This window comes from Myotis brandtii, unplaced genomic scaffold, assembly GCF_000412655.1.
Source record: "Myotis brandtii unplaced genomic scaffold, ASM41265v1 scaffold278, whole genome shotgun sequence".
NCBI lineage: Eukaryota > Metazoa > Chordata > Mammalia > Chiroptera > Vespertilionidae > Myotis > Myotis brandtii.
In genome coordinates, this window is record NW_005360594.1 from 1,134,250 (window position 1) to 1,156,813 (window position 22,564).

Here is a 22,564-nt window from a genome sequence, read left to right on the forward strand (position 1 = left end):
AGAAGAATGTGGTGTAAGCTGTCTTTTTTTTTTTTAAAACACATTCTGTGGTACAGGAGTTCAATATTATTTTCTTTTTTAAGTTTTCACTCTTCACTCAAGGCCTATTTCTGGGTTCCTAAGATGTTCTCAGTGGGTGTGGTATTGCCTGGTTAATATCCAGATCTTTGTGCATGAATCCTGATTCATGCAGTAATCTTGACCTTTTGCAGTTCACAGCAGTAGTTGTTGCCATGATGCCATAGCCCTTAACAGGGGTGGGGAACGCCCAGTCTGCAGGCCGTATAAGACCTGAGAAATCATTTGGTCTGGCCCTGCCAAGGCATTAGGGGTGAGTTAATTAAATGTTTGACCAAATATAGCAGACTAATTTTTAAGTTGATAATTTTATGTGGCCCTCAAATGATGTTATAAATATCCAAATGGCCCTTGGCAGAAAAAAGGTTCCCCACCCCTGCCTCAGAAGTTTATGTTGTTGACTGGGTTAAGGACCCTCCTCTGATTCCTTATCCCCTCAGAGGGATTTCCTAAAGTGTTAGGGATGGTTAAGCTGGTAGCCAGTGAGCTCAAGAAGCAAGAATTAACAGTTTTGCTCTTCACATTTAAGACTAGCCATTCTCTTCAAGTCTGTTTGCATTTTGGTCTGAGGTTAATTTAATTCAAAAAGAAAGAAAATGACCTTCCGCTTAGCACTTCTTTGTTGATGTTTACATGACTTACTATTTCAGGCAATTAAATATAGTACTCATACAGGAAGATTATGTTGTGGTAGACAATATAACCAAAAGGTACGTGTTTAATGTGTGTACACCTATCCTTTGAGTATTAGGGGATAATACAGAGGTGGGCAAACTTTTTGACTCGAGGGCCACAATGGGTTCTTAAACTGGACCGGAGGGCCGGAACAAAAGCATGGATGGAGTGTTTGTGTGAACTAATATAAATTCAAAGTAAACATCATTACATAAAAGGGTACGGTCTTTTTTTTTTTTTAGTTTTATTCATTTAAAACGGGCCAGATCCGGCCCGCGGGCTGTAGTTTGCCCACGGCTGGGATAATACATATACCTATCCTTAGTACTCTGCTAATATATTACTGTACACTTGCAAAAGAGAAGTCTGTGCCTTACTACTAACACTGGGAAGCCTCTACTTTTATTCCAGGCTTGAATGTGGAATTACTTAAAGGATTTTGAAATACAACCTTGTAAATTCTATAGAATTATCCACTGAGTGAAAATTTAATTAGTTAGATTTGAGAAACCTGAACAATAATAGTTTGAATTTCAATTCCTTAACAGCACAAAAGCAGTTTATGTGAGAGTAATGTTGTACATAAAGCACAAGAATTTGATGGCTGAATAGAACATTTTTGAGGTTAGCTGATACTTACTGCGGTATTGATTTATTGAGGGGAAAAAAGAGCAGAATTTTCCCATTATTAGGTTGTTATTTTTTCATGTTGTGTATTATTTAATTTACATGACCTGCACTTATTTGATACTTTTCTAAGTTTTGAGTAGTTATGCTATAATTTTAAACTATGTAACTTATCTGTTTAAGAGAATTATTTTCACTTTACATAAAATTTTTATTTCCAAATTCATCAAATGGAAGTATTTTCTTTTTCTATAGAGACAGCAAAAGTAAAATGCTTTTGGTATTTTAACATTTGATCTGTTTTCGAGGTGACACCCAAACTCATGTTACATATTAGATTTTATAAAGATTAGGTAGGCTTTTTGTGAAAGAGAAAGTATGACTTCAAACAGGTTTATCAGTAACTGTTGACTTATATTTGGTTCTGCTGAATTTTTGGCCTTGATTTAGGCAGCTAATCCAGGTTGCTGTCTGGAAGACTTTGTGAGGTGGTACTCACCCCGGGATTACATTGAAGAGGAAGTGATTGATGAAAAGGGAAACACGGTTCTGAAAGGAGAACTGAGTGCCCGAATGAAGATTCCAAGCAACATGTGGGTGGAAGCCTGGGAAACAGCTAAGCCAGTTCCTGCCAGAAGGCAAAGGAGACTCTTTGATGATACGCGGGAAGCAGAAAAGGTAACTGAGGTTTGGGTATCTAACACTAAAGTGGTAGTTATTGTTCTAGCATTTTAAAAACCCACTATCATAGACATGAGAAGCAAAGCATTGAAATTTAATAAGCCTTTTATGTATCTACTGTTTACACTTAAGATTTTAGAATTAGTTGCAGTTAGGCCCAAAAATAAGATATCCATATTTTTTTTTAATATATTTTATTGATTTTTTACAGAGAAGAAAGGAGAGGGAATTGAGAGTTAGAAACATCGATGAGAGAGAAACATCGATCAGCTGCCTCCTGCACACCCCCCACTGGGAATGTGCCTGCAACCAAGGTACATGCCCTTGACCGGAATCGAACCTGGGACCCTTCAGTCTGCAGGCCAACGCTCTATCCACTGAGCCAAACTGGTTAGGGCAAGATATCCATATTTTATGTAGAATGCTTACCATTGGACTGTCTCATCTCACAGCATATATCAAAAACCTTAAAAAATGTTCATGTCCTTTGACCTAGCAATTCTACTACCAAGAAATTTATTAAGGAAATAATAAGAAATATGTAAAGGTCAATGTACAAGAATGATGTCCAGCAAAGTTTTTTTTAGTGAAAAGTGCATATAACCAAAGTTACCAAAAATAAGCTTGGTTCACCCTGACTGGGTTGGCTTAGTGGATAGAGCATCGGCCTGCGGACTGAAAGGTCCCAGGTTCGATTCCGGCCAAGGGCATGTACCTTGGTTGCGGGCACATCCCCAGTAGGAGGTGTGCAAGAGGCAGCTGATCGATGTTTCTCTCTCATTGATGTTTCTAACTCTCTATCCCTCTCTCTTCCTCTCTGTGAAAAATCAATAAAAATATATTTAAAAAAAATAAGCTTGGTTCGATAAATTATGGTATGATCATTTAGTGAACTGCTCTTCAATTACTAAAAAATATTTGGAATTCTAATGAATGGTGGTAGCTGCCTGATATCAAATTGCCCCACATACCCTCCTACCCACCATCCACCGGCCTCCCAAATAATCCCATGCACTTAATAAGTAATAAATAAATCCATGCCTTAAGCATTACTAGGAGACAGAGATTACAGTGATCTTCAAATTAAAACTATAATTAGAGAAACAAGCCAAATTCCAATGGAGTTCCCATTGCTGCAGGAGTGTGTGGACAGGGACTTTTAAGAAGAGCTGAGGGATACAGACAGAGCACAGAGTCACCCCAGAAAGAGAGAGCTTAACACTGGGCTCGAAAGTACTTGGTACAGGTAGAGCTTGATAGTTCACAGCATGGCTACAGGGAGAGGCTTAAAGTAAGCTGGACGAGAAGTGAACACTCAGAGACACTGTCTTGGGAAACCAGATATATAGAGAAGGGTTGATACCCCTTAGATAAAGAAATGATGGGAAAGAAGGAAATGAGAGGGAAATTAAGGCTCATGCAGAAGTGAAAGACAAACAAGGCTTGTCAACTGCCTGGCCAGTGTGGCTTGGTAGAGTGTCGATCTGTGAACTAGGAGGTCACGGTTTGATTCCCGGTTAGGGCACATGCCTGGGTTTCGGGCTCAATGCCCTGTAAGGGGCGTGATTCTCTTTCATCATTGATGTTTCTATCCCTCTCTCCCTCATCCTTCCTCTCCCAAATCAATAAAATAATAAAAGAAAAAAAACAAAAAAATAACATTAACCTCCCTCATCCTCTGCTGTCCTTTAAAGAAACTGCAGAGAAGGGGCACTTTCAAATTATGGTATGACTAGGTATACTAAAGAGCAGACCACATCCATACAAAACTATAAAAAAACAAAATGCAGGTGGGTCAGTTAGCTAATGAAAACATTTCCCAGAAAATTGACCATGAAGCAGAAAATTGTTAACAACACACCATACATGCTGAATCAGATATCTTTAAACAAGCATTGGGGATATGAAAAATCACTTTTAATCAGAAATACTAAAACCAAGAGCAAAAATGGACCCCAAAACTCTGCAAAGTAGTGAAACCACAGCTGGTTTAACTCAATATAGAAATAGAAGAAAAAGACACCGTATCAAAAATAAAGACTAAATGACAAAGGACCCAAGAGAGAGTAGATTCATATTGAAATATAATAAAAGGCATCAAGAAAAAGTGGCAAAAGGACTAAAGTGGGTTGGAGAGAAAGTAGTAGAAATGGAAAATAGGAAAAGTAGGAATAATACTCATTTTATCAGAGTCCTTGAAGAAAAATCAAAACACTATCCCTGGTTAGGTGGCTCAGTTGGTTGGAACATCATCCCGCATACCAAAAGGTTGTGGATTTGATTTCTGGTCCAGCACATACCAATCAATGTCTCTCCCTCTGCCTCTCCTCTCCCTCCTTCTCTCCTTCCCTCTCCTCCTTCTCTTCTCTTCTCTTCTCTTCTCTTCTCTTCTCTTCTCTTCTCTTCTCTTCTCTTCTCTTCTCTTCTCTTCTCTTCTCTTCTCTTCTCTTCTCTTCCCTTCCCTTCCCTTCCCTTCCCTTCCCTTCCCTTCCCTTCCCTTCTCTTCCTCTCTCTCTCTCCTTTCCCCTCTCTCTAAAAACAAAAATCAAAAAACCAATAAAAACATATCCTCCGGTGAGGATTCAAAATCAAAACACTAAAACAGAACTAATGTTTAAAACTGCAATCCAAGAAAATTTTAAAAAAGGAAGAAAATGGCATCACTTGTGCTACATAAAAGCCACTGACATCAAACCTGGTTAATACCTTATCTGTTGCAGTTTTAACCTCTCCCAAATACATAATCTTAATCAACCAGTATGGAATTCTGGCCAAGCACCAGTGAGGTAATGTCACCCGGGCCCTCTACCCCCATAGAAAGAAGAGTCAATCTGCATGATAAAAATGCTGTATTTTTTTAAATCAGAAAAGTAAAACAATTTCCATTTTAGAAAAAAAAGACAATAAAACAACCAACCCAAAAAAATCAATGGAGGGTCACTAGAAATGTTTAGAAATAATAAGTGAGAAAAACAGGTCACAAACAGTATTTTAGACACTTAATATTAGTTCATTTAATGTTATGTGTACTTGATATTTTGAAAAATTCTGGAATGAAAATGTTCCACCATTAAAAATTCTATCCCTAGGTGGTATGATTTACAGGTAGTTTTTATTAATTTGTATGCATTACATATGGAAGTGGGGATGGGGGATATGAGAATATTAACCCTTATTGAAGACAGAAGTATGCAGTTGTCTTCAGTAACATTATTCTTATCTTTGGAAGTAGTAGCTATTTACCTGGAATGTAGGGGTAGATACTAAGAGAAAAGAGCTCTTCTCTACTTTTGTTATAGATGTGAGTTCAGTGGTCCAAAGCAGCCGGTGTGCTGCAATAATTTTTAAAATGTGCAACACCTGACCATTTAGTCAGGGACACTGATCTCTTTCCTCTTAGATTGTCAAATAAAAAAATGGCAGCAGCCAACACAATAGCCGTCTGGTGTGAATGAATCAAAATTATACCTATTTTTTTTGTCAGATTGTCAAAAAATATATTTTTTGGTGTGCTGCAGAATTCTAGTAATGAGTTTATGTGTGCCATGAGATGAAAAAAGTTGAAAATCACTGGTCCAGAGGATTTTTTGTTTCGTAAATGGCTGCTTTATTCATAGGCAGCTGCATTGATCATTTATCTGAGTCTGTGCCTCCTCCAGGTGCTGCACTATCTGGCAATGCAGAAACCTGCAGACCTCGCTCGGCACCTGCTACCTTGTGTAATTCATGCAGCCGTACTCAAGGTAAAGGAAGAAGGTAAATGTCTTACTTGAATAGTAATTAGTTCATTTCTAAAATGAAAGTGTATTTTGTCTAACTTATTTAATGATGGTTTTGATCTTTCTAATAGAAAGTCTGGAAAACATTTCTTCCGTTAAGAAGATTATCAAGCAGATAATATCCCATTCCAGCAAAGTCCTGCACTTTCCCAATCCGGAAGACAAGAAACTAGAAGTAAGTTGGGTGACTGTCAGCATCTCGTCAAGTACTCTCTCTTCCCAGTGGGCAGTAATTACTTTAAAGAAACATTTTAAAAGGCTTTGCCTTTCTTTGCCGTTTTCCAATGTTATGACTTTCTCTTTTCTACTGTTAGGAAATCATCCATCAAATTACTAATGTGGAAGCCCTAATTGCTAGAGCCCGCTCACTGAAAGCCAAGTTTGGAACTGAGAAATGTGAACAAGAGGAGGAAAAGGAAGATCTCGAAAGGTAATTGCTATTTGACGCGCTCATTTTTGTCTGCAGTAGGAAAATCCACCACTGCTTTAGAAAATGTTAATGAAATATTGAGATTCTTTGTGATACTCTCCTATTATTTGCCAGCATTAGCCAGATTCAGAGAAATAATTATCATAGGATTTGACCTCTACCGTATTTCTGAGTACTTTCTAGGTGTTTCCATTGCTCCCACTTGCAGAAGCAAGTCTACCAGGTCTCTCTTCCCAGCAAAGTCCTTGTTTGCTCCCGGAGGCGTGGTGCCTGCACCTGAGGAGAAGCCATTATTGACGCTGTCACTAGCAATACCCAGAGCTTTGCTTTCAGCTCTCACTGTTCCTTAACCACAGTCTGAGGGGTTCTGCAACTGTAGTTCTGCTCAATATTCATTTAATTTTTTAAAAATACCTGTGAGAGCAAAGGTGCATTTACTGTGCACCTTGCAGATATGTTTGGAGAGTGACCGGTAGCCTCTCCAGGATGAGGCAAATGGCTGGGCCAGTCTTCTTCTCCTGGCAGCATCATTATCAAGGGAGCCGTCAGTGTGAGCCCCTGTCTGTTTGTGCCCATTGAAAGGACATGTTGCTTTAATGTGTGATAAAGTGTTTCCAAATTAGCTACTTCAGTAGCTTGAATTTGTTATAATGTTAACATCGTCAGTAGCCTTTTCACAAGGAATGGCATTATTGATGCTAGAAAATTAATAGTCTATGACAAGGCATTTGCTATAGCTTCTAACAAGATTTTGTTTGAATTTTATATCTTTTGTTGAGTGAAATTTTCTCCCAGCTTTCTTTGTTCTTGAAAATGCCTTTTTTTTCCTTTTCTGGATCCACTCTGTTCATCAGTTTATTTTGTTAATTAGATTCCACATATGAGTGAGATTATGTGATACTTGTCTTCCTCTGACTGCTTATTTCACTTAGCATAATACTCTCCAGATCAGGGGTCCTCAAACTTTTTAAACAGGGGGCCAGTTCACTGTCGTCCCTCAAATTGGAGGGCCGGACTATAGTTTAAAAAAAAACTATGAACAAATTCCTATGCACACTGCACATATCTTATTTTGAAGTAAAAAAACAAAACGGGAACAAATACAATATTTGTATTTGCATGTGGCCCGCGGGCCGTAGTTTGAGGACCCCTGCTCCAGATCCCTCCATGCTGTCTTAAAGGGTAAAAGATCCTTTTCTTTTTTCTCTCTCTTTTTTTTTTACTGCTGCATAGTATTCCACAGTGTAAATGTACCACAGTTTTTTTTTATCCACTCATCTACTGATGGGCACTTGTACTGTTTTCAGTCTTAGCTATTGTATAATTGCACTGCTATGAACATGGTGCATGTTTTTTCTGATTGGTGTTTTGGGTCTCTTAGGATATATTCCTAGAAGTGGGATCACTAGGTCAAATGGTAGTTCCATATTTAATTTTTTGAGGGAACTCCATACTGTTTTCCATAATGACTGCACCAGTCTGCAATCCCACCAGCAGTGTAGTAGGGTTTCCTTTTCTCCACATCCTCACCAGCTTGTCATTTGTTAATTTGTTGATAGTATCACCTGACAGATGTGAGGTGATACCTCATAGTTATTTTAATTTGCATCTCTCTGATGATCAGTGAGTTTGAGCATTTTTTCATATGCCTCTTGGCCATCTGTATGTCCACTTTGAAGAGGTGTCTATTTAGGTCCTTTGCCCATTTTTTGATTGGATTGTTTGTCTTCATTTTGTTAAGTCATTTGAGTTCCTTATATATTTTGGATATTAACCCTTTGTCAGATGTATCTTTGCCAAATATGTTCTCCGATACAATAGGCTCCCTTTTCATTTTGTTGATGGTTTCTTTTGCTGTGCAGAAGCTTTTTATTAGATGTAGTCTCATTTGTTTATTTCCTCCTTAGTTTCCTTTGCTCAGGAGATATAGCCATAAACATATTACTACGAGAGATGTCTGAGATTTTGCCGCCTAGGGTTTCTTCTAGGATTTTTATGTTTTTCTGACTTACATTTAAGTCTTTTATCCATTTTGAGTTTATTCTTGTGTAAGTTGGTGATCTAGTTTCATTTTTTTGCATGTATCTGTCCAATTTTCCCAACATCATTTATTGAAGAGACTGTCCTGACTCCATTGTATGCTCTTGCCTCCTTTGTCAAATATTAATTTAGCATAATGGAAAATGCCTTCCCTTTAAATGAGAAGAATGAGCTCTAATCAAGTGAGTCGTTTCTAAAATAGCAGTATCAGTCAGTGAGCAGGCAGTGCATGCCTGGCGGTTCTGCCTTCAACTCTCTTAGCTTTACTCTACAGATCTGAGATGGACTTGGCAGTACAGTACAGTATTTCCAGCGCAAAATGGCACCGTTTATAGTCATGACACTGCCCAGCAAAACATGCATTTTGTGCATGCATGCACACATGCACTTACACACTCACAAGAGCAAAAGCAGCCCTGGCCGGGTGGCTTGGTTAATTGGAGCATCACCCTGTGCACCAAAAGGTTGTGGTTCGATTACTGGTCAGGGCACATACCTAGGTTGTGGGTTCAGTCCTCTGTTGGGGCATGGACAGGAGGCAACTGCTCCATGTTTCTTTCCCTCTTCCCCTTCCTCTCACTCTCTCAAATCAATTAAAAAACAAACATATCCTTGAGTGAGGATTAAAAATATTAATATTTTTAAAAGAATAAAAACAAGAAACATGAATCATTGCTTTGTTGTATAAATGAAACTTGGTTTTTGTTATCAACTTTTACTGAATATTTCTTCTTACACTTTGACAGAGATGGGCTATTCACAGATTTTATGAAAAAACTTCAAAGATAGTAAGAATTGTCATTTGAGTCGATTTTAATTCAAATATCAATATATCCTGTTACAAAGTTCCACTCCAGCCATGGTAGTTGAGCTTTATCAGCGTGAGGGTTTGCCCACAAAATTAATCTGGAGGACGGATGGGAAGTGAGCAGCTTTATTCTTTCTCCCCAGGTTTGTGAGCTGCCTTTTAGAGCAGCCCGAAGTGCTGGTGGTGGGCGCAGGAAGAGGACATGCCGGCAGGATCATTCACAAGCTGTTTGTGAACGCACAGCGGGTACGTGAGGCTCCTCACTGACATGCCATGGCTTCGCCAGCCCTCTGCTCAGTGGGGTGCTGTTTTGATTCCGACACATGGCTGCTTCCACAGCTGCCGGCCCAGTGTGAGCCTGGGTATTGCATTCAGATGTTGCTTTCTTATACGTTTAAGGAAAATGATAAGTATATTTTAGGACCTAAATTTCAGAAGGGTCTGAAATCCGTTGTTACAGAATCTGATAGGGACTCAGTGGCCAATGGCCAGTCCTGTGCTGTAGGAAAAAATGTCGCCTACTTTCAAATTAGAACGGGGCTCGATTTTACTGGTCAGACTCCATGTGCAGCAAATGGTTTCACAGCTTAACTATGAAGTTAGTAAGTCTAACTGTTTTTATAACGGTGAAGAGATCTAGCTGAAGAGGGTTCCTAGGAAGGAGGCGCAGGGTTTCAGAGTTTGGGGATGGAAACGGGCTTCACAGGAAGAAGCCTGATTTGAAACGGCGTCTTTATCATGACTTCTGCTATGAAAGTACAGGTTTAGAATCAGATCATACCTTCTGACATCCTAAAGCACTGAGATTGCGATTTTCATAGAGATGCTGCTAGTTAGCCTTTGTACTGATGCTCTCTGTACCGTTCTGTTCATGGGTAGAGGTGCTGGCATCCCAACGGTGACCTCATGTCCGGGCTCGTTAACCCTAAAGGTTCTGTTAGAATATTACCCAGTGTACTAAGTCCCGGTGCCCTTACCTGACACTGAGGACACTGAATAACCCAGATTTGAAGGTGTGATTCTCAGAATCAAGTAAGAAAAAGACTTTTAATGGGTTTACACAGGAGTAAAAACTTCATAATCTCCTTTGAGTTTATCTGGAGTATTCTATTTAATATATCAAAATCAGGGCCAAATATATTGATCTGAATTTTTAGGAAGAATTAAAACCTGAGATTATCTATGAAGGTAGCTCTTTAAATTTAAGAATTTCCAGTTAAAAACTAAGTATTTCAGTTCCTTATAAATGAGAGTTCTAGAAAGCAATAGATAATTACTTTGATTTATTTTGTTTTTGTCTCTGGCATGAAACCAAGAACTGAGTTTGTTTTCACACCCTATGTCTTCTTCGCCTGCTTACTCACCAGATGCTCATGAGCTCATTTCTTGTTATCACCAATATGAACTTTCCTCATATTGCAAAAACTCTCCTCAGTTTCTAAAATTTGTGTGTTAAGAGGATTTAAAACCTAAAGTATTCATATATTTAATGCTGAGAGTGTTACTTGTTTTGAATAGTTATGCAAAATTATTCTCCCCAAAATGGAAATAGCCTCCAACCCCCCCCTCCCCCCCACCTCCCAGACTATAAGTAAAGGCTCATTGTAAAAATTTGGGCAACACAGAAAATTCTAAAGGAATCATTAATCACATTAAAAATTAATCACATTAATCTCACTCCTCACTGATGATCACTGCCAGCATTTAACAAGTAGTGTATGCAAATATATGTATATTTTACAAAAATAGGATTATCTATCTATATAAAAGCCTAAATGACCGTTAGGACAGAACAGCTATTCGACCAGTTGCTGTGACGTGCACTGACCACGAGGAGGCAGACGCTCAATGCAGAAGCTGCCCCTGGTGGTCAGTGCACTCCCACAGCCAACCTCCCACGGCCCCTCCACCTGGCCGGCAAACCTTTCATGGCCCCGGCCAGCCGGCCAACCTCCTGCAGCCCCTCCAGCTGGCCAGCCCCCCCATAGGCCTCGATCATCAGCCAGGTTGAGGGACCCCACACAAACATGAATTCGTGCACCGGGCCTCTAGTCCTATATAATAAAGGCTAATATGCAAATTTTCCCTTCGACTAGGAGTTCAACCAGGGGGCGGGGCCAGCTGGCCAACCTCCCGCATCCCCTCTTCCCAGCCGGCCAGACCCCACCTGTGCACGAATTCATGCACTGGGCCTCTAGTATTATATAATTTATTATTCTTGTTGTCTACACAATATAATTATCTTTTTACATCAATAAATATAAGAGTGTATCATCTTTTCAGGGCCTCATCATATAGCCAATCTGAAATTGTTCATTCATCCCACATTATGTAATTGTAAAAGATTTCAAACTTCCATACCTTGTGGTGAATGTTTCAGGGAATTGGCAGACTAATCCATAAAACAAGCACTTGGTTGGTACATTTCTAAACTCAGTCCTTAAATGCCTGGCTAATGAAAACCATTCAAGTTTATTCATGTAACTTTTTTTTTCATAACTGACATTGTGTATCAGTTTACTAATAATATAGGCACACAGTAATTTTATATATTCATACATTTTAGCCCTGGCCAGTCTAGCCCAGCAGTTAGAGTGTTTGCCTGAGCACCAAGGGGTCGTGGATTCGATTCCTGATTGAGGGCATGTACCTGGGTTTCAGGTTCACTCCCTGGCCCCTGTCCAGGCAGGTGCGGGAGGCAACCAATCAGTGTGTCTCCCTCACATCGATGCTTTTCTCTCTCTCCTCCCCCCCCCACTTCCACTCTCTCTAAAAATCAATGGAAAAAATATCCATTGGTGAGAATTAACCAAAAAAAATCATACATTTTTGTTGTTGTTGTTGTTTTTGTTAATCCTCACCTGAGGATATTTTTCCATTGATTTTTTTTTTTTTTTTAGGGAAAGTGGAAGAGAGATGGAAAGACAGAGAGAAATATCGATGTGAGAGAAGCACATCGATTGGTTGCCTCCTGCACAAGCCCTGACCAGGGCCTGAGCTGGGGAGAAGCCTGCAACCCAGGTACATGCCCTTGATCGGAATCAAACTCGGGCCCTTTAGTCCACAGGCCAACACTCTATCCACTGAGCCAAACCGGCTAGAGGAAAAAAAAATCATACATTTTAATTAACTTCATGATTATATGTTTCAGTGGTATATACTTAAATGGATTAGAGCAAATAAACCACTGATTTGATTTTGCTTCATTCTTGCTAAATTGAATAACTCTGAGACCTTTCCTTAAATCTATTGGATTATCTATTTTTCAAGACGTGAACACATTTTTTTAGCATCTTAATTTTTCAGTAAAACTCAGATTCTTTTCCTGGCCGGTATGGCTCAGTGGTTGAGCATCAACCCATGAACAAAGAGGTCACTGGTTCGATTCCTGGTCAGGGCACAGGCCCAGGTTATGGGCTTGATCCTCACCCAGTGGGTGTGCAGGAGGCAGCCGATAGATGATATTTCGCTCATTGATGTTTCCATCTCTCTATCCCTCTCCCTTCCTCTCTCTCTTAAAAAAAAATCAATAAAAACTTATTTTTTTGAAAGTGGTAGATTTTTGTTAAATCATTTTCCCATTAAATGACATTCTGTACGTCACTTGTTGAGCCATCAGATGCATGAGTAGTGGGTATGTCTGCTCAGTTTGATAACTAGGTGTGTTGTATGTTTGTCTTGATAATTCTTTTGATAGAATCATGTTCCTTAATATAGTGCATGCTGTCTGAAATAATCTTGAAATTCCTTGTCTCTTTTTAAAACCATCTTGCTTGTTTTTGTTTCCCTTTCATCACTGTTTCTTTTCTCACCCTTTCTCAAGCTGACTGAATCTTCTGATGAGGTAACAAACAGCCTTGTCCCTCATAGTTTCTTGTTCCTTCCCCTCCCTCTAACTTCGTAAGATCATTAAGACTAACGACCACTTTAACAGTTTGGATTTGACATACCTTTCTTGATGATTCTTGTATAACATAGTTTCATATTTCCATTGCCAAAATTTTTTTTTTCCAAATCAGGGGTATTCTGAAAGAAATACAGTGATTAGAGAAATGAAACAACTATAGTGATCAGAGTTAAAATGAAGACTAATTGAATATGTATTTTATGCAATTTTAATGAGAAAATAGATGCCTTTGATATTAAGAACTTCTCTTTTGTTGCCATTGCTACATTACATAGACCTCACTACTACCTCACATTAGCTGCCCAGCAAACAATACCACTGTCCCCAGTTTTAATTCGACCAGTGAACCTTAAAAAGAATTGGAACCCGGCATAAAAAACACCTTTCTAGCCTCTGTGAGAACCAACTCCATTACTGGACTGAGGACATCAGACTCTCTTGGGTCTTTGCTAGAAGATACACAGAAACCAGCACATTTTCCCTCTTCATCAGATGTTTGAATATGGCCCCCACTTTTCAAAGCAGATTGCCCGGTAGTCATTATCCCTTCTGTCTCTCTCACCAATTTATTTGTAATCTCTGGCTGCTCATGTAGTGTTTCAAACTTCTTGTATTTTCTGTGTTGTGTTCTTGAGTAGTCATAACATAGTTGACAACATTACTGAATAATGTAGAACATTTTTCTGTATTTATCATGTTTATTCATCTGTCCTTCATAGTGATGTAAGTTTAGCACCGACTTGATCTTGAATTTAGCATTTGATTCTATTCAAGGCTGCAGCCATGGCTCCACCGGAGGAGGAACTGAAGAGAATGGGCTCTGCAGAGGAGAGAAGGCAGAACTCGGTGTCAGACTTCCCACCCCCTGCTGGCCGGGAACTCATTCTTCGTACCACGGTGCCCCGCCCCGCCCCCTACTCCCGAGCTCTGCCTCAGCGCATGTACAGTGTTCTCACCAAAGAGGATTTCCGGCTGGCAGGTGCTTTTTCATCAGATACCTCCTTCTTCTAGTTCTTCCTGGGCCACCCATTGTGACTTCAAAGGCAGTGCTGACCCCTTCTGTGGGAAGGAGGTTGTGCTGGTCAGAACCTGGGAGGCATGAAGAGGGCCTATCCAGTTGAATGATCAAGCGTCGTACTGGCATCTGAAAGACTTTCTGGTGCCAAGCTTGGGAAGGGTAGTAGCTTGTGGGGTCCGAGGTCATGGGCTTGAACTATTGAAAGATTTCTTCCCCAAAGAGATGGCCCTTGGGGTGGGTTTGGGGACCAAAAATGCAGGAGCTCTCTGTACTCACTCTGTTGTGTTCAAGATTGTGTTCATTTATTCTTTCTGTGACTGTCCCTTAGGCTGTTGCCTTGCATTTATAGTCTGTGCAAACACTTCTTATTTTTATTAGTATCAAGTATGCAAAGTAGAGAATCTGTTAACTTAGATTTCTGGGTGTTTTGGAGGTAGAATCTATTCCCAGAATCTGTGTTTTTAATATATTAAATGACATTCTGTTTATTCAATCACCTGGTCACCATTTTTATTATACTAATTAACTTTCGATGAGCATTTTTAATATTCTAGGAGAAATCCTAGAGTTTCACATAGATATGTGTTTTTCCATATATGACCTAAATGTATTCCTTCTGATAAGACTATATTAAATGTCACTGCAAATTAGTTTGATACCTACTAGTATCTTGTAAGGCTTCTCTTACTTGTTTTGTTTTGGGTGCCATGTAAAAAGATAGCCTGAAAATTATTGTTCTCTCCTTCCCTTGTTGTTTAGTATGCATTCCTTTTGTGTGGTTGATGGTTGGATACCATATTTAATGAAGTATAACAAAAATACAGTCTTGGTACATAGAGATTATCATGCAGTTAGTATAATTTGGTATATGTGCTAATGTAATGAATAGAAGATTATTTCAGTGAACTATTTTACTTTTGTATTTTAGTTAAAATGAAAATAATTGATGGGGATATGGAGTAGGACTAGCATAAGGACAACCACAGAATACTTCTAGTTGTCTGATGATCAAGATTTATTATGTCTGTGTTGCTATAGGGCCTTTGTTCAATAATCTTAAATCTATTTTTAGGCCTAAAGTTCCCACTTTAATCCAAAGTAAAAAATGCTTATAATGAAGCATAGGCCTTGCTGTGAAACTTTAAAGAATTAATAGATCTGTGTAAACCTGTTATATTATTTTTGTAAAAAAAAAAAAAAAGAGTATGTGTGTACATATTTAAGAGAGTGTGTGTGTGTGTGAAGGAGGGAGGCCGGTTGATCACCGCCAGCCTCCACAGAGCTCTTCTGTGAGATGCTGGACTGGTTGATGGTGCACCACAGAGATACAGTGAAGACTAAGTCTGTCTGCTTTCCAATGGGACGTTAATAAGAAATACACATTTTACAGAGAGAGGTTGGGCTTCAGAACGGCATTGTGAGTCTAATAAAAAGGAAGTGCTGCTTTCTCTGGCTGGTTTTCTCTTCTTTTCTTCCCTCTGGTGTTTCATTGTTATTTTAGTTAATTTTATACTATCTCAGATCTTGCTAACTATTTGCAGCCTGCTGGGTCTTGCAGGAATCTCAAGAATATTCTTGTGTCTTTTTAAAAATGGAACTTACCCCATTTTACTTTTATTATAGTTAAGTGTTTATTTCACAGGTATTTTTAAGAAATAAAAACCAGGTACTATACTAGGCATTGAAAACAAAACAGAAACCAGAACTCCCTCCTCCTTTCAGAGACCTTCGTGTCACTAGGGAAGGCTGATACCACGCTGCCATAAAGTGGAGAGCACAGCCCACCAGCTATGCGTGGGAGGTCCAGCATATACCATATCACTGTATTCATTCACTCATTGGCATGGAGAGTAATACAGGCAATAACAGTGATGCAGGTGAGGTATTGTGGGACAGGTTGCTCACTCACGCTAGGGATTAGGAGAGTCTGTCTAGATTGAGAGCAGAAGGTGAGTAGGAGCTGACAAAGAGGGGGAAAGAACTACAGTAATTCCCCCATCCTCACGTGTTTGCCCTAATTTATTGGGATTTTACCACTGCTCCCATCACGTGGAATTCGTTTTTCACCCCTTCAGTCTGGACTTAGCCCTGTCTTTCTTTCATCAGTGACTGTTAGCAAGCGTGACACGGGCCAAGAGTTGGAAGTACTTGCACACTGGGCTGCCTTCTCCTCCTGCAGGAACCTGAGACATGTGAAGGGCCCGCTGAAGGACATTGGGGAGGTTTGTGATGCAGAAGTTCCTGATGCAGGAGGGGATAGAAAGTGTTATAGGTGAGGAAATAGAATGAGCCAAAACTCAGAAACAAAAGAAACTGTGTCTTGAGAGAAGAGCCAGCATTTCCACTTGTGCGGAATGTGGCACCCAGTGTGTGAAGAGGCAAGAGATGAGAAGATGGTACGGCGAACAGGTGAGATCAGGGTGTTGTGTGACCTCCGAGAGGAGTTCGGGCCTTATCCTCGGGGCAGGGTGAGTCGCTGAGGAGTTTTAAGCAAGGCTGAGGCGGGGTCAGATGGTAATTTAGCAGGACAAACAGATTGGGGAGTCTGGGAAAGTGTGCACTCCTAGTTCTTGCACTAAATTGGAAAGTAGCAATTATATGGTCGGTGTTTTTTCCTCTCTTGTGCTTTGTACTGTGCTGCAGAGCCTGACAAATGTGCACAGCACCCACGTGACGTCCTCACGCGGGCCCTCCCACGCCTGTGTGTTCCTATACCACCACGATAATTCGGATTTCTCTGCAGGTTGGGATTTTGTAAAGTCCAGTAAGCATTTATATTTATTTTCCATTCAGCAAGTGTTTATTGAGTGCCAACTCTGTGCCAGGCACTGTTCTGGGCAACAAGAATTCAGCAGTGAGCAGGGAAGATGAAAGACCGTCATGGACATGACAGGAAAGGACACCGGGGGGAGGGGGAAGGGCTTTGTGGACGGGGGACAGGGAAGGCCTGAGTGGTGACATTTGAGCAGAGACCTGCATGGAGTGAAGGGTGCCGCCTCAAGAGTGTCTGGCAGATGATTCTAGACGGGGCTAGTGAGTCAAGCCGAGGGGGGTCAGCTGGGTTTGTTGGAGGCACAGAGAAAGAGCCAGTGTGGTTAGAGTTCACGAAGGGAAGAGCATGCAGGGAGGGAAGGGACCAGATTACACAAAGCACTAGGATTCTGTCTGCCTGACTGAAGGGGAAGCCAGTGGAGAATCGTGGATGGACTGTCGTGATCAGACATGAGAGTCCTCCCTCTGGCTGCTATGGAGGATGCACTGCAGAGGCAGGGGTGGAAGCAAGAGGAGAAAGGTTGCCAGAGGAACCACCCAGGTAGTAGGAAAAGATAGAAATATGTTCTAGGAGCCAAGAATGAAAAATAGTTGAAGGAGGTGGGGTTGATCCACTGTGTCAAATGCCATTAAGATGCCAGGTAAGAAGAGGACTAAGAATTGGCCGTTGCATACCTGTGTGTGCAGAGTAGCAAATGCAGTCCCAGAGGTCATGCAGTTCACACTGGGAAGGAACAGGAGCGCCTGGAGGGAATTTGTCCCCTGACCTGAGTGCCCGTCACGCTTCTGCCCAAGCCAGAACAGGTGTGGTCGCTGCTGTTTCTTGCCAGGAACTGGGGGGCAGGAGCACAAAGTCACTGTCTAGTTATTTTCAAGCCAATGATAATCCTAGTCCCTGCCGACTGTTGCTGCCAGCTCCTTCCTTCTGGGCAAGCAAGCTAATGGAGAGGGCTTGACACTCAACAAATTCTGGATGGATGGATGATGGATGGATGGATGATGGATGGATGGATGGATGGATGATGAAAGGATGGATGATGGATGGATGGATGATGGATGGATTATGTGTGGGTGGATGGATTATGGGTGGATGGATGGATGGATGGATAGATGATGGATGGATGGATGGATGATGAATGGATGGGTGGGTGGATGGATGATGGATGGATGCCTCTTGATGGCAAATGAGGCCCCACTGTTGTGTTTGAATCTCTGAACTCATATTTGGCCATTGGGCACCATAAACCAGAACGTTTCAGAATATTAGCTCCTGAAAGGCAGCATTTCTCTAGCTGAGATGGGCTGGGCATCAGCCTGAGAAAGGGGGCGTGGCTAATCTCAAAATACAAAATAAAGCTAGTTCATAGCAGCACGACTTATTCGCCAGCAATTTTTCACCTGGCAACTTATGCTCTCTGGCAGGTAGTCACGCAGGAATCTGCCCCTCACCCTGCAACAGGCTCACCTACTGCAGGCAGCTTTCCTGGGCCAAGCTTACCCGAGGAAGGGGCTGAAAAGAAGGCCCCACCTGGCCCCTTCTGGGAGAGGGCAGGAGCGTAGTGGCTCCGGCTTAGTCTCTGGGAAATGCTCCTCTTGTCCCTCACCAGGCCAGCCTCCCAGCCGGGCAGCAGGCGAGTTCTTGTGTTCTCAGCAGCTGTAGACAGAGATCTTGGTGCAGCTCAAAGTCTCACTTCCTGCTGCCTCCCAGCCAAGGGAATGTCGTGAAGGGGGTGACATTTCTTCCCTATCAGGTTGAAAAAAACTAGATTCTTTTTCCATCCAAAAACCCTGATCGAATATTTGTTTTTTGTTTTAAGTTTGTATGTTTGTCATCATCTTGGTCCCAGAATAAGGTGGGCCAGTGACTTGTGAGGCAGAATGTGTGCAGGAAGGGCCGTCTCATGCTGCACGAGCTGCTAGTTGGGGTCAAAGCTGGAGAGTTGACCGTAGTACTCAGGCCTGTGATGAAAGGTGTAAGCCACTGTGTTAGTTTCCTGTGGCTGCTGTAACAAGTATCACCAGCGGAGGTTACAGAGGCTACAGTCTGGAAGCAAGGTGCTGGCAGGGCCACGCTCCCTCTGAAACCTGTAGGGGAGGACCCATCCTTGCCTTGTTCTAGCTGCTGGTATTGCAGGCAGCCTTGGCATTCCTTGCCTTGCAGCTGCAGCACTTCTGCCCGTCATCACATGGCCGTCTCCCCTGTGTATCTGTCTCATGACAGCAGCCACCCTGCTGCAGGGTGACCTCACCTGCAGGGATTACTTCTGCAATGATCCTGTTTCCCAACAGGCTACATCCGAGGGACTGGGGTTAGGACCTCAACAAAGCTTTCTTGGGGGGTCACATTAACCATAAAAACATCCTTCACAAAGCCAGCCCGCTCCCCCCCCTCCCCCGGCTGCTGTGGGCCATGGAGCTGGTGTGTTGAATCCTGGCCTTACTAACCAGCCTCAAGACGCTGGGCTGGGACCTAACCTCTTCTAATGCCAAAATGGGGACCAAAAAAAAAGTACCAACCAGGCTGTTCAAAAATGAAACAATCTGAGAAGTGCCCAGCACGGTGCCCGGTGCAGGATACATAGGGTTTGCATAAACTGGCCCAAGCGGCCCAGTTGTCCACGAGTGAGTGGTTAGCTGTTGGACACAGGCTCCGCTGCGACGTGAGGACAGCTGCCCTGCCGCAGTCACAGGACTGCGAGGAGGGCGACTTAGAAATCTACCCTCTCAGCAAATGAACTGCTTTCTGTTGACCCCTTTCCCGTCCATGGAGGAAGTTACGATTACAGGCTGAGGAGACTGGTGAGGTGAAGGTCGGGGGTGGGATTCAGGCAGTGGCATCGCACATGCCAAGCGGAGGGCCTTAACTCAGAGGCCCCTCCTGGACCGCAGCCCGAGCGCAGAGAGGAGCAAGGCTGCTGCAGGGGCCACGGCCAGTCCCAGAGCTTCGCCTGCGGTGGGGGAGCTCGGACCTGCTGAGTGGACGTGCAGAAGCTCTGAAAGGTCAGGGGAGGAAGTGAGAGCAAGCCCGGGGGCCGGCCCGCTGGGGGCCAGTGACCACTGCAGTGAAGGACATGGGGAAGCCTGGACATGGAGGTGGCAGTGAGGGCAGGATGGGTCCCAGATGCCCTGAGCGGCCAGCTGCTCTGAGAGGGAAGTGCCTGGCCCGGGACTTGTGGCATGTGCTCAGCCCCAGCACGGACCCCAGGAGCACTGCCCGCCTGTCCTGCAGTGTGACCTCTCCCCTCCTGTGAGTGACACACGAGGGGCCATGTTTCCTGCGGAAATGCCCCTTCTGGCTGGCGCAGAGGCTGAGGTGCCCGCAGCAGGGCCCGTCCTTGCTCATGTTTCTCGGAGGAGGACACGGGCATCTTTCTGTTTGGATGTCTGCCTTCCCCAGGCAGCCAGTGCCTGTGGTGGGGACGACGCCTGAATTCCTGGTTGCCTCTGGGGGTGAGGGCATCGGGGAGGAGTCCTTGCGTGGGCACGGCTGGGGGCCTTCTCTGTCACCTCTGGGAGGGTGGCCTGCGCTGAGGCGCCGTGATGCATAAGCCCCTGTGAGTTTCTGACGGAGCATCCAGTTCTATGCCTTCTGCCCCGGGAGGTTGTCTGAAGCTCAGATGCAGCAAACGCCCCGCATGAGCTCGGCATGGAGGCGCTCGGGCGTCCACACGCACGACTGCGCGCTTCCCTCTGAGGACTCTCCTGAGCCGTGTCGCAGTCCCCTCCGTGGCGGCCTTTCCCTTTCCTGCCGGAGCATCCAGCAGTGGTCACCGGAACCCAGGTCCCCTCCAACCCCCCTGCAAGTGTCCTCCCCTTCCCCTCCACACGGCTGGGTTTGCCCACACTGCCCAGGCCCGTGCACATCTCGGTTATTGAGCTCAGGTGTGGCAGAGCCATGGCTTCTTCATGTTCTCCAGGGCTTCATTTCCATTCTGAGGCCCCTTCATCTTGATTAAATCAGGATTCTTGTCCCCTTTCCTCAGATCCCGTAATTGTAGCAGGTGGAGCTATGTAGGGAGGGGGGACAGGCCCAGGCCTCACAGGTTTCTTTTTTAAAAAATATATTTTTATTGATTTCAGAGAGGAAGGGAGAGGGAGAGAGATAGAAACATCAATGATGAGAGAGAATCATTGATCAGCTGCCTCCTGCCCGCCCCACACTGGGGATCATGCCCTCAACCCAGGCACATGCCCTGACCGGGAATCGAACCGTGACCTCCTGGTTCCTAGACCGATGCTCAGCCACTGAGCCACGCCGGCAGGGCCTCCTGGGCTTCTTTGGTCCATTCCGAATGACATCCATGGGAAGCCCTGGCCTGACGTGACCTGGGTCATCGGCTCCGCAGGCTGTGCTAGCCCATCAGCAGTCCTGTCTGCTTGATGCTCACCTGCAGGCGGACAGGAGGCTTTATGTCTTCCCACCCAGGCACCATTCCATGGCCCCTGACGTAGAACCTGCCTCCCCTCCCCCCAGGACTGCCTGGATGAGGCGCCTCAGGGTTTCCCACCACCATCGGGTGTGCAGGGCTAGCCCGGAGCCCCCCACCAGGCTGGGCCACTGGGATCTCTGGGCGGCTCAGCACACGCCCCTCCTCCACCTGGGCAGGGGGAGCAGCTCGGCCGCCCCCCTGGCTTCTGATGCCCGCCTCCTGTCGGGGCTCGCTCACTGCAGGGATGTCAGAGGCAGCCACAGGGCTCCTCGGTGACCTGCCAGGATCTTGGGGTGTTCACCAGGGCACCATTATAATGAGGGCAGGTGAGGGGCGGACCACAGGGAGGAGCGGTGGGATCATGGCTGGTGGCCCTGGGAGCGGCTGGAGCACAGGAGCAAACGCAGGGCGTGGCGCTCAGCGAGAAGAAACTGACCTGAGGGAGCGGGAACCGGACAGGAGCCCTTGATGGCCTGATGGGGTTCAGGCTTTCTGGGGCACTTGCTTGGGGGCAGCGCAGCATCTAGAGCAGAGGACCAGGGGCCACTGGATTGCGAGGCGAATCCACTAAGACTCCAGAACCCCAGCCCGTCAAGCGCATGGAAATTCTGGGAAAGCCATTCAGGCCTGTGCCGGAGGGTGTGGGTTTGCCCCGTTTGCTGTCAGGCGTCCCCATTCTGGTGCCCAGTGTTTGTTCCTTCCCATCCCTGTTCCGGGAAGTCTCCTCGAGGCCGTCCTGCGATGGGCGTGAGGCTGTGGCTGTGGGAGTGGCAGGGGCTGACAGGGCCTTCCTCCCTGGCCGCTAACACTGCCCTTCTCCGGGGCCAGGCGCAGCCTCGGGGCCTGTGCCGCCCGCTGGCCCAGCACAGCCCTGGGGAGCCTGGCCCTCCAGGCTCTCGCTTCCTGACCAGCAGTGCTGCCTCTGGCCCTGAACCCCCTAGGCCCGGGATGCCCGAGACAAACAAGGCTGTGCCGCTCATTCTAGATCAGTGGTTTTCAACCTTCTGGCCCTTTAAATACAGATCCTCATGTTGTGACCCAACCATAAAATTATTTTCGTTGCTACTTCATAACTGTAATGTTGCTGCTGTTATGAATTGTAATGTAAATATCTGCTATGCAGGATGGTCTTAGGCGACCCCTGTGAAAGGGTCGTTCGACCGCCAAAGGGGCTGCGATCCACAGGTTGAGAACCGCTGTCCTAGAAGGTCCCTGAGCCCAGACATCTCCCAGGCACCCACACAGGAATGGCTGAGCCCTGACCCTTCCCAGAGCGGCTGCTGGGAGGAGGGCTGTGCCTTTCAGGCAGCCATGGGGTG

At 44.2% G+C, this 22,564-nt stretch overlaps 2 protein-coding genes across 6 annotated transcripts in view; both read left to right on the forward strand.

Moving 5' to 3' along the window:
• RAB3GAP1 (RAB3 GTPase activating protein subunit 1 (catalytic)) overlaps positions 1-15,227 on the forward strand; it is an 88,293-nt gene extending 73,066 nt beyond the window's left edge. Inside the window, exons 19-25 of one of the 5 annotated variants that reach the window (XM_005868871.2) lie at positions 1,831-2,058; positions 5,721-5,817; positions 5,912-6,015; positions 6,155-6,270; positions 9,262-9,364; positions 12,942-12,962; positions 13,800-15,227. In XM_005868871.2, coding sequence (XP_005868933.1) covers positions 1,831-2,058; positions 5,721-5,817; positions 5,912-6,015; positions 6,155-6,270; positions 9,262-9,364; positions 12,942-12,962; positions 13,800-14,036 — 906 coding nt within the window. In that variant the 3' untranslated portion in view covers positions 14,037-15,227. Of the gene's footprint in view, positions 1-1,830; positions 2,059-5,720; positions 5,818-5,911; positions 6,017-6,154; positions 6,271-9,261; positions 9,365-12,941; positions 12,963-13,799 lie in introns of those variants that run through there. The other 4 variants (XM_005868872.2, XM_014541777.1, XR_001362603.1 and 1 more) reach the window with 4 other exon arrangements.
• A 1,170-nt stretch (positions 15,228-16,397) lies between these two features.
• Positions 16,398-22,564, forward strand: part of LOC106726531 (WW domain-binding protein 11-like) — an 8,491-nt gene continuing 2,324 nt past the window's right edge. Inside the window, exon 1 of the mRNA XM_014541767.1 lies at positions 16,398-16,511. Coding sequence (XP_014397253.1) covers positions 16,398-16,511 — 114 coding nt within the window. The remainder of the gene's footprint in view (positions 16,512-22,564) is intronic.